This window comes from Diprion similis, chromosome 2, assembly GCF_021155765.1.
Source record: "Diprion similis isolate iyDipSimi1 chromosome 2, iyDipSimi1.1, whole genome shotgun sequence".
Lineage (NCBI taxonomy): Eukaryota > Metazoa > Arthropoda > Insecta > Hymenoptera > Diprionidae > Diprion > Diprion similis.
This window is the reverse complement of record NC_060106.1, coordinates 13,161,450-13,179,737: the sequence shown is the minus strand read 5'-3', so window position 1 is coordinate 13,179,737 and position 18,288 is coordinate 13,161,450. Positions and strand designations below refer to the sequence as shown.

Sequence of the window (18,288 nt, the reverse complement as noted above, 5' to 3'; positions counted from 1 at the left end):
TTACAATTGCAAATGTACAATTCATAGGCGTAAGTAATCATGGAGATTGAAAACAAGAACTAAGTATTATATGGATCGACGGATCACTCAGATTCAGAGTTCCATTCCATTGACTTTGGTAGAATTTTGCAAATCAAAGAAAATTGTGTATGGAAATCGAATAACAGAGAAACCCCCGATGTTCCCCACGATCCAAATCGCAGGTAAGCAATGATTTACTAATCGCGCTTCCAATGTGCGTCATTTACGTGACGTTTCACAATATCAGTTGTCACTTCCCAATTCAATGAAAAGCAACTTCTGCTTGCCCATTTAATCGTACGCTATCAGAGCATTTTCTCCAATGGCGAGTGAAACTGACGAGATGGACGGTAATCAAATACTTGCCGAAGCCCTTAAAACTCAGGTAACTACTCATAATTTTTTGAATTATTTTTTTTCTTCACTCTAATAGCGTATTATCATTGACGTTGAGGTTATGTTTATACGATTCTATACTGCCAGTCATGGTTAGTGTTCATGTATCCATTCATGACAGTAACTCGCTGTCGGACAAACTCATAACGAAATTGACAGCGGTTTTTAAATCGTGAACCGTCAACATTGAATTCCCTAATATTACGGAAATGGTAAAAAATCCATTTCGCATTGAATTTCGAGTCCAATAAGACATGGAGTTCCTACACTCTATCAGTGGTTCCTACAGTATGACAGGCTGCACGAACAATATGCGCATAAATGTACTGCGCAGGTTGCGAAAACCCTTAGCAACAGCGGCACATATTCAAATCGAGATGGCGTCGAAGGAGATTTTTTCTATAGCGTTCGTTTTTACAGAAAGTAAATCCTAACTTATTCTAAACTCTGAGTGACTTAGTCACCTTTTGCGTTCTTATCAGGACATTGTGTGTATGGTTTCAAATATAGCCTACCTTGTTTTAATGTTTAAGGTGGCACAAATCACTTTACTGCAGTTTCCGAACGAATAATTCTGAACTTATCAAAATAATTTTTCTCTTACAAACTATGTAGAAATGATTTTAGTAAAAATGGTCCTCTTCTTCAATCTTTAACGAAAATGATTCCATCTTGAATACTGCACCTTTATACTTATCAACTGTTGGGATTGTTTTTTTTTTATAAAATCAGCCGTCATTCGTAATAGGTTCTTTTCAGTTGCAAGTATATTTTAACCTTTAAAGATACTTTTCGGGGAGATTTCTTTGTGACTGTCATACCCAGGCCCCCCTCGATAGCGGCTTGTGAGGTTTATTCATGATCGCGATAAATTGTTGCAAGAAAAAGTTTCGTCCCATAAGTATCATTGATTCGAATGAAAATCACCGCATCATGTACATATTATACTACCGGAAATTGCAATAATCGTCCATATCTATAATTACATCTATCACGAAGCTTTTAAACACGAACGTAAACATCGTTCACAGTAGTATACCTCAAGTGTCGTGTGCAATATGCGTTTTAAAACAGTTTCCTGAATGTTTAACTATTCGTTGCAATCTCGGCTACAGTACTATACATATTATAGGTGTCGCGCAATTCTTGCTAATTATCCTGACAATGGTCAGTGATGAACCACCGATATGATCGATATCATATTGCCAAGGTAGCAGCTCTTGTACGAAAAACATCTAAAAACTAACAAATTAATCGGTGAACTACCAAGTACAGTGAAAATTCAACTGTATATAAATACTGGTTTTATCGTTCGCTACCAAAATACAACATTCGCGAATCTTGTCACAGGCCGTGATTACCTATACTTGGTGGCATTTCAATTATTATCACATCATAGCGCTCGATGAAAATGAGCGAACGCTCGTTGTTAAATTTTATTGCCGAATAGTATGCACAGCGACAGAATAGACGAGCTCTAAAACTGCAGCCATCCTAGGTACCTCGCAAGGGTCCTTTCTGTTACCAGGTATAACTAATTTCAGCGCTGCTCAGAAACGGTCAGATTATTTCACGGAATTCGTCAGCACCAACGGCTTTCGGATTCGAGGAGCTGTTGAGCGCCTCGCAGAAGGGGGGTAATACCTTTGACCCACCATATCTTGACACTTTTACGACGGCGGATTTGCAACAAGACGATTACCCTGCTTCGGTAAATCTGCCAGCGACGTGGTACTACACGTATTTAACGTTACACTATACTCCTTGCGAGGTTCGATCCCGCCGTGTAATTTAAGCAAGAGCCTTGGTGAATTTCGACGTTGTCGTACAGTTCTCGGATTATCCAAGTCCGCTCATCTCAAACGCAAATAAGGGCGTCACGACCCTATTCTAAAAGCAATTCTGGTCAAAACCACTCCAACACATTTTCATTTAATGCAAAAATAAAGAAATGGCATGAATTTTACGAATTTACTATTTCGATTTTTTAGTATCCATGCCATTTCTTTATTCTTGCATTTTGCACGCTTTTTCGCGTTTAAGCTACGTGGACTTCGATATTTGGAGATACAATATACGACACGTCAAAATCGACCAGGGTACCCCCTTAAGGATATTACTACAAGTAATGGAATGTTTGTAAAATATTTGTCGAACGTTTCGTTTCCGTTTCCGGTGGATACGACAGAAATTACGGGTTTTGTCTGACTTTTCGATTGCTTCCGTACGCACAATCGGCCCGAATTACTACACGATGACGGCGATACAGCGAGTAAAACTGATGTAGTTTTCCTGCTCTCGAACCGATCGAAGTTGTCCTCGCCAATTCACATTACGTGCGCAGCAATCGTATTATCACGGACAATATTGCCGTGCTCCATGACTGTGACCGACCTACCGTATACTCCGGTGATCCGCAGTCATCAGATTACAGCTCATTCTTACGTAAACAAATTACGTAAAAACGGCTCACATGTCACATATTCTCTAACTAATTCCAAACAATGAGTCGAAAGAAAAATATAATAAAAATTATTCTAAACTTGGTTGAAGTCCCGCAGAAAAATATTATTGATCATGTTGATGTTTGCTAATTTGGTTGATTGTCTTCCGGTTCTAATTGCTTTCTTGCGATGACGCGCGTTAAGCCTAGTCCACCAAATCGCCTGCGTTGTACACGTACATCTTGCAGGTCACCCAACCTTTTACCCGGGGAAATTTACCAAATGACCGCTGTAAACGCATATTCACCCCCTGCGGCACGTCGCGTCTTCACCGCCGCCAAGGAGGAACATTGTACTCATATTATACTCATGCTGCGCGTATGCTTACACCGGTCTTTACTTGGAAACTGCGCTTATACACAGAATATATGTATAATACATACTTATAAACTGCAGTAAATACCTTGCCGCGAAAACACCTGGACAATGAGGATTAACGTGAATCATTCGAAAACTTTCCTTATCCTCGCTGTACACCCCATGGCAACCCTCATTCTGACCACTTGGGTCTCGTCCCTTTGTTAGAAGTAATTAAACTTACAGCCGAATATTTACCTCTATACAATGATTCATGCGCACGGGGCGCTATTCAAATTAATTTCAATGTTACTTTTAGAAGCGTTTTCAGTATTCGTCATAGTATTTGTATACATATAACAGTATATAACAATGAAATGGTTTCTCTTAGTATTACCAAAACTCCAATGTCTCTAAAGATGACTAATCATGATCTTTGATCTGTTTAGTCTTGTGTCAAGTTTCATTTGGTACGTATGTATGAAACCTTTTGTTTATAAATAAAAACTAATAGTTTTCCAATGCAACTTATAATTTACCTGTTACAGGGGCTGGAGTATGTCTTTGGGATTACAGGACATCCAGTTATAGAGTTAGCTATGGAAATGCAAACTGCAGGTCTTCAGTATTTGGGATTCAGAAACGAACAAGCTGCGTGTTACGCTGCCCAAGCTTATGGATACCTTACCAGTGTGTATATTTGCAACTATGTTCATTTACTGATGGTGAAATGTAAACTTTTATATCACATTCTAGGCTCTGGTGAATTACAATCTCATATCTTTCGATTCGTACGAAATATTCTAATCGGATTTTTTTTCAAATTTAGTCCTTGCCACCTGTCTTATTATTTTGAACAGATACTGTACAGCGTTTGTTCTTCCATATATTTAAAGCTGTCAAAGCCTGATAAGGCAATCAATTTTATAGTATTTAACAAAGTCTTCTGTCGACTAGGAAAGCCAGGCGTGGTTCTTTGTGTCTCAGGGCCAGGATTACTACATGTTGTCGGCGGTATGGCGAATGCACAAGTCAACTGTTGGTGCGTATGACAAAATCAATAATATAATTGATGTCAAATTTTCATACACGATTGTCCTCATTCAAAACTACTACAATCTTAATATCTTTCTGATCTCTGCCATACGAAACATATCAAAGCCCTTATGTGCGTCGCCCTTAAATTGTTAGTACGTATACCTTTAGTTAACTGTTTGTGCATGTTCAAAAATATTAATCTGATTTTGAAATAATTAGGCTATTATTATACAGTCAAGTACGTAAGAAAAAATTTAAAACAATCTGAAAGTGTTGTTCAGATTGCATGTGCATTATGTTGTAGGCCGGTATTAGTAATCGGAGGGTCCTGTCCACAAGATCATGAAGGAATTGGTGGCTTTCAAGAATGGCCGCAAGTTGAAAGCAGTCGTCCCTACTGCAAATATGCTGCGAGACCGCCTTCGGCTGCACTTATACCTCTACATGTTGAGAAAGCTGTGAGACTAGCCACGTATGGCAGACCCGGTAATTAATTTGATATTTTGTCGATGTGGTTGTGTGAATGAAGTAACATGGTTTTTGGAGAAAATTGAAAACAGCTGGTGCATATTATCAATCTGAAAATACAATCTATTTTCAGTTTTGATATAAAGCATTCAATCCAGCTGCCACAGAATTTTGAATGGCTTCAAAACTTTTGAAGAGTCTTGTTATGAAAAGCTTTATTTATTCCAGGCGCTGCTTATTTAGACATGCCAGCCACAATTCTGACTCAAAGAGTTGCTGGCAAGAAAGTCGCAAAGATCCTGCAATGTCCACCGCCACCTGTAATATATCCACAGCCACAGCTCATAGAACAGGCAGTGAATATATTGGCTAATGCTAAGAAGCCGTTAATTATTGTTGGAAAAGGTAATTGTAATTTCCGTCTTTAGGGCCATATTTACGCCATTTAGAGAAGGTTGTATTAGTTTTCGAATATTTCAATTACAAAATATTGATGTAACGAACAGTATCGATATAGCTTTTTGGAAATGATATGTTTCTTTTCATGTCCACCAATTAATAGAAAAAAATCCATTACCATTATTCAGCGAGTTGAGCACTTCAGAAATATTGTTTACACTGAGTTTGCTAAATTGAACATGGATTCCATATGGCCGTGCCATTTTTTATTTATATAATTGCCAAGCAGATAATTGAATACCGTTGTTCACAGGTGCCGCTTATGCACGTGCCGAAAAAGAAGTTCAAGACCTTGTGTATGCGACAAACTTACCTTTCTTGCCAACTCCAATGGGCAAAGGTGTAGTACCAGATACAGATGAACACTGCGTATCCAGTGCAAGAACATTAGCTTTGCAACAGAGTGATGTGATATTACTTTTGGGAGCCAGATTAAACTGGATGTTGCACTTTGGACAGTCGCCTCGGTACCAGAAAAATGTAAAAGTGATCCAGGTACAAGTCAAATATGATAATAATTTTATATACTTACCAGATATGAGAAAACTTGTTCAAATATAGGAAATCGAAAATTTAAGGCCAACTGTGATATCAATATTATTGTCAGGTGGATTTGTGCGCCGAAGAAATGCACAATTCTTTGCAAGCTGCTTTAGCCATACAGGCTGACATAGGACCAGTGGCACATCAGATGTCGCAAGCATTCAAAAACTGCAAATTCAATTTCAGTCAAACTAGTTCATGGTGGAAAGAATTGCGTGCAAAGGCTGACAAAAATAAACAGGCTGTTGGTGTAAGTATGAGCTATCAGGTAACTTCTAAGTGATGAATATATACGCAAATCCTATTAAAGCTTTCATGATTATTTTCACTTGAAATGCATACAACTGATGACTCATTTATAAACTTTCTTAAGGATGTTTGCTTCTGCGAACTGTATCGTCCAAAACATAATTAATGAAAAGGAGCAATCACTTTAAAAACCTGCATAAATGTTATTTGTGCCAGTGATGGTAATCACGAATAAACAAAAGCGTTGTTTTGGACTAGAAATGAATTTGAAGAAATTCAAATAACACAAGCTGTAAAATATCAATACTCCGAGAAAAACTTTTGTCATTACAATGTTAAAATTGATTAAGCTCTCTTGGTTCGATAAGATTCGAATATGTTTGGGCTAATTTTACTTCTTGATCAGATGCCTACAAATTGTGTGAAAAACATTCAAGGAATCTTGGACGATAGTGTAGTTATAACGTATAAATTGTAATTGTTGATGAACATCTGTCTAAATGTGATGACAAAAATCTATATTTATGCAGTCTGGAGATAACTGTTGATATAAAAATTTTCAGTCCAAGATCTGTCTGGCGAATCAAATAAACCAAAGAATATGAAAATCAGATCGATATCACCAGTATTATCATTTCGATTGTTCTAATTATAAAATATTTTCTCAAATGATTGATGTCTTAGCTTCTGGTATTGGAATTTTCTCAGATTCATTTTTATTATACATATATTAGGTAAACAGCTCTTTTTATTTTCCTATCTTTTGATTTCGAGGGCATGGTCACAGTCATAAATTCTGAATACAAATTATCAACTGATGTGATGAAACAGCACACAGCAACAATGCTAATTTGTATTATTAACAATAGAAAATGAAATTTCTCAACTTTTCATTCCCTACATGTTAATTACTGGTCTAATGAAACAAGTTTGCAAAAATGTAAATATTTCAGGCTATGGCACAAGTCACATCACCACCACTGAACTATTACACAGTCTTCAAAAGTATTGAAGATCTAATTCCAAACGGTAAGCTATCCTGCGTAGTGATCTCTCTGGTGCAACAATGTTCAGAAAAATATATTTCAGGTTCAGCAAACGACTTTATTCTCATGCCTAATTGAGATACTCATTAGTCATAATTTTATTGTTCAGATTCTATTATCTGTTCTGAGGGTGCTAATACAATGGATATTGGTCGTACTATGCTGCTCAATAGATTACCGCGACACAGATTAGATGCAGGGACTTTTGGTACAATGGGTGTAGGTCCAGGTTTCGCAATAGCAGCTGCTGTTTACTGTAAAGATAACCACCCCAAGAAAAGAGTGATTTGTGTCGAAGGAGACAGTGCATTTGGGTTTTCCGGAATGGAAGTTGAAACAATGTTCAGGTAACGCATAATTGAAGGTTCTGGAAGTTATCTCCTTGTCGGATATTATGTCGAATTTGGGTGTGGTTTCAGTACTTTGAAAATTGATGCCTAACACTTCATATTATTCAAATTCCAGATACAAATTACCCATAATTATTATAATAATAAACAACAACGGAATTTATAGTGGGTTAGATAAGGAAACGATGAAGCAAATACAGGATGCTGGTGAAGCGACACAAGTGTAAGAATATCAACATTTTTTAGAAATAATTCAATCAGCGTTTAAAATTTATATTAATAAATCTTATATCTTTACTAACCTTTGGTTGAGCCTTCCAATGTTTTGTAAAGTAATGGAATTTTGAATTCACCTACAATTATTTGCACACAGAACACCAACCCGTTCACTGACTGTCGAAACACACTATGAGAAGATAATGGAAATGTTTGGAAAGAAGGGTCATTTTTGTACAACAATACCTGAATTAGAAAAAGCTGTCAAAAGTGCCTTGAAGGTGATATACTTTAAATGAGAAAATATTTATTTTACATAACTAATAATTAAATACATGAACTAATACTACAATAGAAATTGAATTCAGCAGCAGATGTATGTAAAGTGATTTATTTTTTCAGGAAACTGATTCACCAAGTATAATCAACACTATGATCGACCCTTTAGCTGATCGTAAAACACAGAGCTTCAATTGGCTAACAGAGTCCAAATTATAAATATTACATTAAGAATTTTATACAATGTTTTTTAAGGAACAAAGATAAGTTACACTATAATCATTAGCAAAAATGTATAACACTGGTGGACAGGTAATGAGAACGAGAGAAAAATTGTAATCTATTTGCTAACCAATATAATTGACTATTCCATCTATACTCACAAATGCTTTTGTCGCAATGTAATATTATCTTGACCATGAATGGTTACGACTTCATCTCAGTAATAAGTTGTATGGGAGGATTAATTAACAGTCTTAGACCAGTAACAATACTTTTGGAAGTATTAATTCGGGTACTATGGATTCTTATAATAATATAGTATAGAAGCCACACGAGGAGGAACAAACACATGTCTAACAATAAGAGCTCAAAAAAATACGGTTCAACGATTCACCATTCAGGATCGCATTATTTAGTCGTCACTACAGTCTTTAAGACTACCCTGCGAATGTTAAAAACAAGAGCTGACTTTTCATAAGATCCTTAGTGATTTCAAGCATAATTAGTGGGTACATCCATGATTATCTGTAACCTAAGTCTTAGGTGGTATGAGAAAAGCATATTTCAGATGCAATCATCAGTTCAATTAGTAAATCCATTAGCAATAAATTAACAGTATGATTGACTGTACTGTATGGCGTACCCTGTGTTCTCTAGTACTTGACCAAAATTGTTAATGTGATAATGACTTAAGTTTTTCAGTTATATACCCTGTTGAGATTCTAGAGAGTGCATTTGTAAGTGGATTCTGCTCCCCTGTATTCGTCATTTCTTCTACACTAACACCTGCTTCTTGAGCCAAAATGGTCAAAGAGCCTAAGGCATTCTTGAGAGTTGTATCCAATAATCCATTGCTTTGCACAATATCATTAATCTCATGGAGCTCCTGTTTTCTGCAAGTTACGAATACATGTCAATCCTACCAATCGTGCGTGAGCGAGGTTGTCATTAGAATTGAGAACATACATGGATGAAACAGGACTTGACGTGGAAATGGTGGAAGAATAACTTACATTTTTAAAACAACAGTGTTGATTGTTGACAGTTCGTTTTGAATTTCCATTTTCACTTCGACGGTTGAATCAGCTTCGGAGTGCATTGTGAATCATTGAATTCAGTAACCGAGCGGTTATTTCAAGAGTGTATGGCTCTTTAGTCGATTGGAAAGTTCAAATATTGTGTACTCATGACGTTCTTATGTCATTTGGCAGAATTTTGTTGTGGTTTCCCGCGAAAATCCAATCAACATCTGCTCACAGCTGATTCAGGGATGACTAGTGATTGCGATTGCGCTGAGTGGCAGGGGCTGCCAATGACCGAATGAAACATATCTCTGAATCAATAAGAAAATATCTCTAAAAAATCCCTAGATATTACAAATTCAGAAATCTACAAGATTTGACAAAAAATTTATGAACGATCTACATAATAATAAGATGACAACGGTAAAACAAGGACAGTAATTTGATTATTATCAATATTCTGCAGTTGATGAGGAGCTCTCTCTCTCTCTTGACTCAAGTTAAGCCCCCATTGCCCCCAAGTACAGCATGCAATACAATTTGGGCTGATTTCTCTCGGTTCATACAACGCCTTCTGATCAAAAGTCTACTCACTCCAATGCGTTATTGTAATATTTATAAGGACTACAATTATTGGAAGGTTGATAGATAATGATACTTTAAGGTCGATGTTTAAATGCAAAACATTGAAGAATCATCCTGTAAGCAATGTGAGTTGATTTGCGTACAATTTTCCAGTAACTGTGTTTATAGTGTACTCTCCAGGTGGTGTTCTGTACGGTTCGAAAATAGAACTCTGCATTGCCTACAGAAATATCCTGTGTGGCGTTGCCTACCACCTGGGGTTAGGAAGAAGATTTACACTGAAATATAGAGGCCGTATTGGATTCCCATTCTATTTGAGTGATAATAATGTCGTTCCAAAATTTTGACGACGTTGAAAAGAGCTAATATTATTTCATCAGAAAACTTTTCCGACGTGATTTTGCGAGAGAACTCGATCAAGCGCAGTCCCAATAGGTTGCGAGCGACGCAACAAAAATTACAGCCAAAAAACCGGGGATTTTCGTCGTCATTTCTCTGCTGCTGGTCCTACGCTCTTTTTCATTTGATTTTTATATTCCTGGGGGTCGATTTACTCCGTGGTGGGGCATACAAATCGATTCCGAAACGGAAAATTTTCGGCTCCGGAAATGAGGAAAAAACTAAGGCTAACCCCTTTGGATTTTTGGCCAAAATTTCGACGAGTTTAAGAAGTGCTGCGATTATTTCTCTCAAGCACTATCTCTACGTAATTTTGGGAGAGGAATCGGATCAGCGCAGTCCCAATACGCTCCGAACAACGCCTGGAAAGTTACAGGCAAAAAACTGCTTATTTTCGTCCTCATTTCTCTGCTGTTGGTCCTACGCTCTTTTTCAAGTGATTTTTGAGTTCCTAGGGGTCGATTTACTCCGTAGAGGGTCATACAAATCGGTTCCGAAACCAAAAAATTTCGGCTCCAGAAATGAGGAAAAGACTAAGGCTAACCCCTTTGCATTTTTGGCGAAAATTTCGACGACTTTGAAAAGTGCTGCAATTAATTCTTTAGGGTACTATTCCGACGTAATTTTGCGAGAGGAATCGATTAATCGCAGTCCCGATACGCTGCGAGCAACACCTGCAAAGTTACAGCCGAAAAACTGCAGATTTTCATCGTCATTTCTCTGCTGCTGGTCCTAGGCTATTTTTCATGTGTTTTCTGAGTTCCTGGGCGTCGAATTAGTCTAAAAAGCGTCATACGGATCGATTCCCAGACAAAAGATTTTTCGGCCAAAAAAAATCCAAGGCTAACCCCTTTGCATTTTTGGCGAAAATTTCGACGACTTTGAAAAGTGCTGCAATTAATTCTTCAGGGTACTATTCCGACGTGATTTTGCGAGAGGAATCGATTAATCGCAGTCCCGATACGCTGCGAGCAACACCTGCAAAGTTACAGCCGAAAAACTGCAGATTTTCATCGTCATTTCTCTGCTGCTGGTCCTAGGCTATTTTTCATGTGTTTTCTGAGTTCCTGGGCGTCGAATTAGTCTAAAAAGCGTCATACGGATCGATTTCCAGACAAAAGATTTTTCGGCCAAAAAAAATCCAAGGCTAACCCCTTTGCATTTTTGGCGAAAATTTCGACGACTTTGAAAAGTGCTGCAATTAATTCTTTAGGGTACTATTCCGACGTGATTTTGCGAGAGGAATCGATTAATCGCAGTCCCGATACGCTGCGAGCAACACCGGCAAAGTTACAGCCGAAAAACTGCAGATTTTCATCGTCATTTCTCTGCTGCTGGTCCTAGGCTACTTTTTATGTGTTTTTTGAGTTCCTGGGCGTCGAATTAGTCTAAAAAGCGTCATACGGATTGATTCCCAGACAAAAGATTTTTCGGCCAAAAAAAATCCAAGGCTAACCCCTTTGCATTTTTGGCGAAAATTTCGACGACTTTGAAAAGTGCTGCAATTAATTCTTTAGGGTACTATTCCGACGTGATTTTGCGAGAGGAATCGATTAATCGCAGTCCCGATACGCTGCGAGCAACACCTGCAAAGTTACAGCCGAAAAACTGCAGATTTTCATCGTCATTTTTCTGCTGCTGGTCCTAGGCTATTTTTCATGTGTTTTCTGAGTTCCTGGGCGTCGAATTAGTCTAAAAAGCGTCATACGGATCGATTCCCAGACAAAAGATTTTTCGGCCAAAAAAAATCCAAGGCTAACCCCTTTGCATTTTTGGCGAAAATTTCGACGACTTTGAAAAGTGCTGCAATTAATTCTTTAGGGTACTATTCCGACGTAATTTTGCGAGAGGAATCGATTAATCGCAGTCCCGATACGCTGCTAGCAACACCTGCAAAGTTACAGCCTAAAAACTGCAGATTTTCATCGTCATTTCTCTGCTGCTGGTCCTAGGCTATTTTTCATGTGTTTTCTGAGTTCCTGGGCGTCGAATTAGTCTAAAAAGCGTCATACGGATGGATTCCCAGACAAAAGATTTTTCGGCCAAAAAAAATCCAAGGCTAACCCCTTTGCATTTTTGGCGAAAATTTCGACGACTTTGAAAAGCGCTGCAATTAATTCTTGAGGGTACTATTCCGACGTGATTTTGCGAGAGGAATCGATTAATCGCAGTCCCGATACGCTGCGAGCAACACCTGCAAAGTGACAGCCGAAAAACTGCAGATTTTCATCGTCATTTCTCTGCTGCTGGTCCTAGGCTATTTTTCATGTGTTTTCTGAGTTCCTGGGCGTCGAATTAGTCTAAAAAGCGTCAAACGGATCGATTCCCAGACAAAAGATTTTTCGGCCAAAAAAAATCCAAGGCTAACCCCTCTGCATTTTTGGCGAAAATTTCGACGACTTTGAAAAGTGCTGCAATTCATTCTTTAGGGTACTATTCCGACGTAATTTTGCGAGAGGAATCGATTAATCGCAGTCCCGATACGCTGCGAGCAACACCTGCAAAGTTACAGCCGAAAAACTGCAGATTTTCATCGTCATTTCTCTGCTGCTGGTCCTAGGCTATTTTTCATGTGTTTTCTGAGTTCCTGGGCGTCGAATTAGTCTAAAAAGCGTCATACGGATCGATTCCCAGACAAAAGATTTTTCGGCCAAAAAAAATCCAAGGCTAACCCCTCTGCATTTTTGGCGAAAATTTCGACGACTTTGAAAAGTGCTGCAATTAATTCTTCAGGGTACTATTCCGACGTGATTTTGCGAGAGGAATCGATTAATCACAGTCCCGATACGCTGCGAGCAACACCTGCAAAGTTACAGCCGAGAAACTGCAGATTTTCATCGTCATTTCTCTGCTGCTGGTCCTAGGCTATTTTTCATGTGTTTTCTGAGTTCCTGGGCGTCGAATTAGTCTAAAAAGCGTCATACGGATCGATTCCCAGACAAAAGATTTTTCGGCCAAAAAAAATCCAAGGCTAACCCCTTTGCATTTTTGGCGAAAATTTCGACGACATTGAAAAGTGCTGCAATTAATTCTTTAGGGTACTATTCCGACGTAATTTTGCGAGAGGAATCGATTAATCGCAGTCCCGTTACGCTGCGAGCAACACCTGCAAAGTTACAGCCGAAAAACTGCAGATTTTCATCGTCATTTCTCTGCTGCTGGTCCTAGGCTATTTTTCATGTGTTTTCTGAGTTCCTGGGCGTCGAATTAGTCTAAAAAGCGTCATACGGATCGATTCCCAGACAAAAGATTTTTCGGCCAAAAAAAATCCAAGGCTAACCCCTTTGCATTTTTTGCGAAAATTTCGACGACTTTGAAAAGTGCTGCAATTAATTCCTTAGGGTACTATTCCGACGTGATTTTGCGAGAGGAATCGATTAATCGCAGTCCCGATACGCTGCGAGCAACACCCGCAAAGTTACAGCCGAAAAACTGCAGATTTTCATCGTCATTTTTCTGCTGCTGGTCCTAGGCTATTTTTCATGTGTTTTCTGAGTTCCTGGGCGTCGAATTAGTCTAAAAAGCGTCATACGGATCGATTCCCAGACAAAAGATTTTTCGGCCAAAAAAAATCCAAGGCTAACCCCTTTGCATTTTTGGCGAAAATTTAGACGACTTTGAAAAGTGCTGCAATTAATTCCTTAGGGTACTATTCCGACGTGATTTTGCGAGAGGAATCGATTAATCGCAGTCCCGATACGCTGCGAGCAACACCTGCAAAGTTACAGCCGAAAAACTGCAGATTTTCATCGTCATTTCTCTGCTGCTGGTCCTAGGCTATTTTTCATGTGTTTTCTGAGTTCCTGGGCGTCGAATTAGTCTAAAAAGCGTCATACGGATCGATTCCCAGACAAAAGATTTTTCGGCCAAAAAAAATCCAAGGCTAACCCCTTTGCATTTTTGGCGAAAATTTCGACGACTTTGAAAAGTGCTGCAATTAATTCTTTAGGGTACTATTCCGACGTAATTTTGCGAGAGGAATCGATTAATCGCAGTCCCGTTACGCTGCGAGCAACACCTGCAAAGTTACAGCCGAAAAACTGCAGATTTTCATCGTCATTTCTCTGCTGCTGGTCCTAGGCTATTTTTCATGTGTTTTCTGAGTTCCTGGGCGTCGAATTAGTCTAAAAAGCGTCATACGGATCGATTCCCAGACAAAAGATTTTTCGGCCAAAAAAAATCCAAGGCTAACCCCTTTGCATTTTTGGCGAAAATTTCGACGACTTTGAAAAGTGCTGCAATTAATTCTTTAGGGTACTATTCCGACGTGATTTTGCGAGAGGAATCGATTAATCGCAGTCCCGATACGCTGCGAGCAACACCTGCAAAGTTACAGCCGAAAAACTGCAGATTTTCATCGTCATTTCTCTGCTGCTGGTCCTAGGCTATTTTTCATGTGTTTTCTGAGTTCCTGGGCGTCGAATTAGTCTAAAAAGCGTCAAACGGATGGATTCCCAGACAAAAGATTTTTCGGCCAAGAAAAATCCAAGGCTAACCCCTTTGCATTTTTGGCGAAAATTTCGACGACTTTGAAAAGTGCTGCAATTAATTCTTTAGGGTACTATTCCGACGTAATTTTGCGAGAGGAATCGATTAATCGCAGTCCCGATGGGCTGCTAGCAACACCTGCAAAGTTACAGCCGAAAAACTGCAGATTTTCATCGTCATTTCTCTGCTGCTGGTCCTAGGCTATTTTTCATGTGTTTTCTGAGTTCCTGGGCGTCGAATTAGTCTAAAGAGCGTCATACGGATCGATTCCCAGACAAAAGATTTTTCGGCCAAAAAAAATCCAAGGCTAACCCCTTTGCATTTTTGGCGAAAATTTCGACGACTTTGAAAAGTGCTGCAATTAATTCCTTAGGGTACTATTCCGACGTGATTTTGCGAGAGGAATCGATTAATCGCAGTCCCGATACGCTGCGAGCAACACCCGCAAAGTTACAGCCGGAAAACTGCAGATTTTCATCGTCATTTCTCTGCTGCTGGTCCTAGGCTATTTTTCATGTGTTTTCTGAGTTCCTGGGCGTCGAATTAGTCTAAAAAGCGTCATACGGATCGATTCCCAGACAAAAGATTTTTCGGCCAAAAAAAATCCAAGGCTAACCCCTTTGCATTTTTGGCGAAAATTTCGACGACTTTGAAAAGTGCTGCAATTAATTCTTTAGGGTACTATTCCGACGTAATTTTGCGAGAGGAATCGATTAATCGCAGTCCCGTTACGCTGCGAGCAACACCTGCAAAGTTACAGCCGAAAAACTGCAGATTTTCATCGTCATTTCTCTGCTGCTGGTCCTAGGCTATTTTTCATGTGTTTTCCGAGTTCCTGGGCGTCGAATTAGTCTGAAAAGCGTCATACGGATCGATTCCCAGACAAAAGATTTTTCGGCCAAAAAAAATCCAAGGCTAACCCCTTTGCATTTTTGGCGAAAATTTCGACGACTTTGAAAAGTGCTGCAATTAATTCCTTAGGGTACTATTCCGACGTGATTTTGCGAGAGGAATCGATTAATCGCAGTCCCGATACGCTGCGAGCAACACCCGCAAAGTGACAGCCGAAAAACTGCAGATTTTCATCGTCATTTCTCTGCTGCTGGTCCTAGGCTATTTTTCATGTGTTTTCTGAGTTCCTGGGCGTCGAATTAGTCTAAAAAGCGTCATACGGATCGATTCCCAGACAAAAGATTTTTCGGCCAAAAAAAATCCAAGGCTAACCCCTCTGCATTTTTGGCGAAAATTTCGACGACTTTGAAAAGTGCTGCAATTAATTCTTTAGGGTACTATTCCGACGTAATTTTGCGAGAGGAATTGATTAATCGCAGTCCCGATACGCTGCGAGCAACACCTGCAAAGTTACAGCCGAAAAACTGCAGATTTTCATCGTCATTTCTCTGCTGCTGGTCCTAGGCTATTTTTCATGTGTTTTCTGAGTTCCTGGGCGTCGAATTAGTCTAAAAAGCGTCATACGGATCGATTCCCAGACAAAAGATTTTTCGGCCAAAAAAAATCCAAGGCTAACCCCTTTGCATTTTTGGCGAAAATTTCGACGACTTTGAAAAGTGCTGCAATTAATTCTTTAGGGTACTATTCCGACGTAATTTTGCGAGAGGAATCGATTAATCGCAGTCCCGATACGCTGCGAGCAACACCCGCAAAGTTACAGCCGAAAAACTGCAGATTTTCATCGTCATTTCTCTGCTGCTGGTCCTAGGCTACTTTTTATGTGTTTTTTGAGTTCCTGGGCGTCGAATTAGTCTAAAAAGCGTCATACGGATTGATTCCCAGACAAAAGATTTTTCGGCCAAAAAAAATCCAAGGCTAACCCCTTTGCATTTTTGGCGAAAATTTCGACGACTTTGAAAAGTGCTGCAATTAATTCTTTAGGGTACTATTCCGACGTGATTTTGCGAGAGGAATCGATTAATCGCAGTCCCGATACGCTGCGAGCAACACCTGCAAAGTTACAGCCGAAAAACTGCAGATTTTCATCGTCATTTTTCTGCTGCTGGTCCTAGGCTATTTTTCATGTGTTTTCTGAGTTCCTGGGCGTCGAATTAGTCTAAAAAGCGTCATACGGATCGATTCCCAGACAAAAGATTTTTCGGCCAAAAAAAATCCAAGGCTAACCCCTTTGCATTTTTGGCGAAAATTTCGACGACTTTGAAAAGTGCTGCAATTAATTCTTTAGGGTACTATTCCGACGTAATTTTGCGAGAGGAATCGATTAATCGCAGTCCCGATACGCTGCTAGCAACACCTGCAAAGTTACAGCCTAAAAACTGCAGATTTTCATCGTCATTTCTCTGCTGCTGGTCCTAGGCTATTTTTCATGTGTTTTCTGAGTTCCTGGGCGTCGAATTAGTCTAAAAAGCGTCATACGGATCGATTCCCAGACAAAAGATTTTTCGGCCAAAAAAAATCCAAGGCTAACCCCTTTGCATTTTTGCGAAAATTTCGACGACTTTAAAAAGTGCTGCAATTAATTCTTTAGGGTACTATTCCGACGTAATTTTGCGAGAGGAATCGATTAATCGCAGTCCCGATACGCTGCGAGCAACACCTGCAAAGTTACAGCCGAAAAACTGCAGATTTTAATCGTCATTTCTCTGCTGCTGGTCCTAGGCTATTTTTCATGTGTTTTCTGAGTTCCTGGGCGTCGAATTAGTCTAAAAAGCGTCATACGGATCGATTCCCAGACAAAAGATTTTTCGGCCAAAAAAAATCCAAGGCTAACCCCTTTGCATTTTTGGCGAAAATTTCGACGACTTTGAAAAGTGCTGCAATTAATTCTTTAGGGTACTATTCCGACGTGATTTTGCGAGAGGAATCGATTAATCGCAGTCCCGATACGCTGCGAGCAACACCTGCAAAGTTACAGCCGAAAAACTGCAGATTTTCATCGTCATTTCTCTGCTGCTGGTCCTAGGCTATTTTTCATGTGTTTTCTGAGTTCCTGGGCGTCGAATTAGTCTAAAAAGCGTCAAACGGATGGATTCCCAGACAAAAGATTTTTCGGCCAAAAAAAATCCAAGGCTAACCCCTTTGCATTTTTGGCGAAAATTTCGACGACTTTGAAAAGTGCTGCAATTAATTCCTCAGGGTACTATTCCGACGTGATTTTGCGAGAGGAATCGATTAATCGCAGTCCCGTTACGCTGCGAGCAACACCTGCAAAGTTACAGCCGAAAAACTGCAGATTTTCATCGTCATTTCTCTGCTGCTGGTCCTAGGCTATTTTTCATGTGTTTTCTGAGTTCCTGGGCGTCGAATTAGTCTAAAAAGCGTCATACGGATCGATTCCCAGACAAAAGATTTTTCGGCCAAAAAAAATCCAAGGCTAACCCCTTTGCATTTTTGGCGAAAATTTCGACGACTTTGAAAAGTGCTGCAATTAATTCTGTAGGGTACTATTCCGACGTGATTTTGCGAGAGGAATCGATTAATCGCAGTCCCGATACGCTGCGAGCAACACCTGCAAAGTTACAGCCGAAAAACTGCAGATTTTCATCGTCATTTCTCTGCTGCTGGTCCTAGGCTATTTTTCATGTGTTTTCTGAGTTCCTGGGCGTCGAATTAGTCTAAAAAGCGTCATACGGATCGATTCCCAGACAAAAGATTTTTCGGCCAAAAAAAATCCAAGGCTAACCCCTTTGCATTTTTGGCGAAAATTTCGACGACTTTGAAAAGTGCTGCAATT

At 39.4% G+C, this 18,288-nt stretch overlaps 2 protein-coding genes across 2 annotated transcripts; one reads left to right on the top strand and one right to left on the bottom strand.

Moving 5' to 3' along the window:
- The first annotated feature begins 257 nt into the window (after positions 1 to 257).
- On the top strand, positions 258 to 8,145 carry LOC124415425 (2-hydroxyacyl-CoA lyase 1). Its single transcript, XM_046896430.1, has 12 exons — positions 258 to 406; positions 3,767 to 3,908; positions 4,176 to 4,260; positions 4,561 to 4,742; positions 4,953 to 5,129; positions 5,437 to 5,678; positions 5,791 to 5,976; positions 6,929 to 7,004; positions 7,131 to 7,368; positions 7,487 to 7,594; positions 7,745 to 7,868; positions 7,990 to 8,145. Exons 1-12 carry the CDS (start codon positions 344 to 346, stop codon positions 8,083 to 8,085), a joined length of 1,719 nt encoding a protein of 572 aa, XP_046752386.1. The 5' UTR covers positions 258 to 343; the 3' UTR covers positions 8,086 to 8,145.
- LOC124415441 lies at positions 8,121 to 9,349 on the bottom strand. Its single transcript, XM_046896431.1, has 2 exons — positions 9,102 to 9,349; positions 8,121 to 8,981 (listed from the first exon to the last, which is right to left on the bottom strand). Exons 1-2 carry the CDS (start codon positions 9,185 to 9,187, stop codon positions 8,762 to 8,764), a joined length of 306 nt encoding a protein of 101 aa, XP_046752387.1. The 5' UTR covers positions 9,188 to 9,349; the 3' UTR covers positions 8,121 to 8,761.
- Positions 9,350 to 18,288: the final 8,939 nt, after the last annotated feature.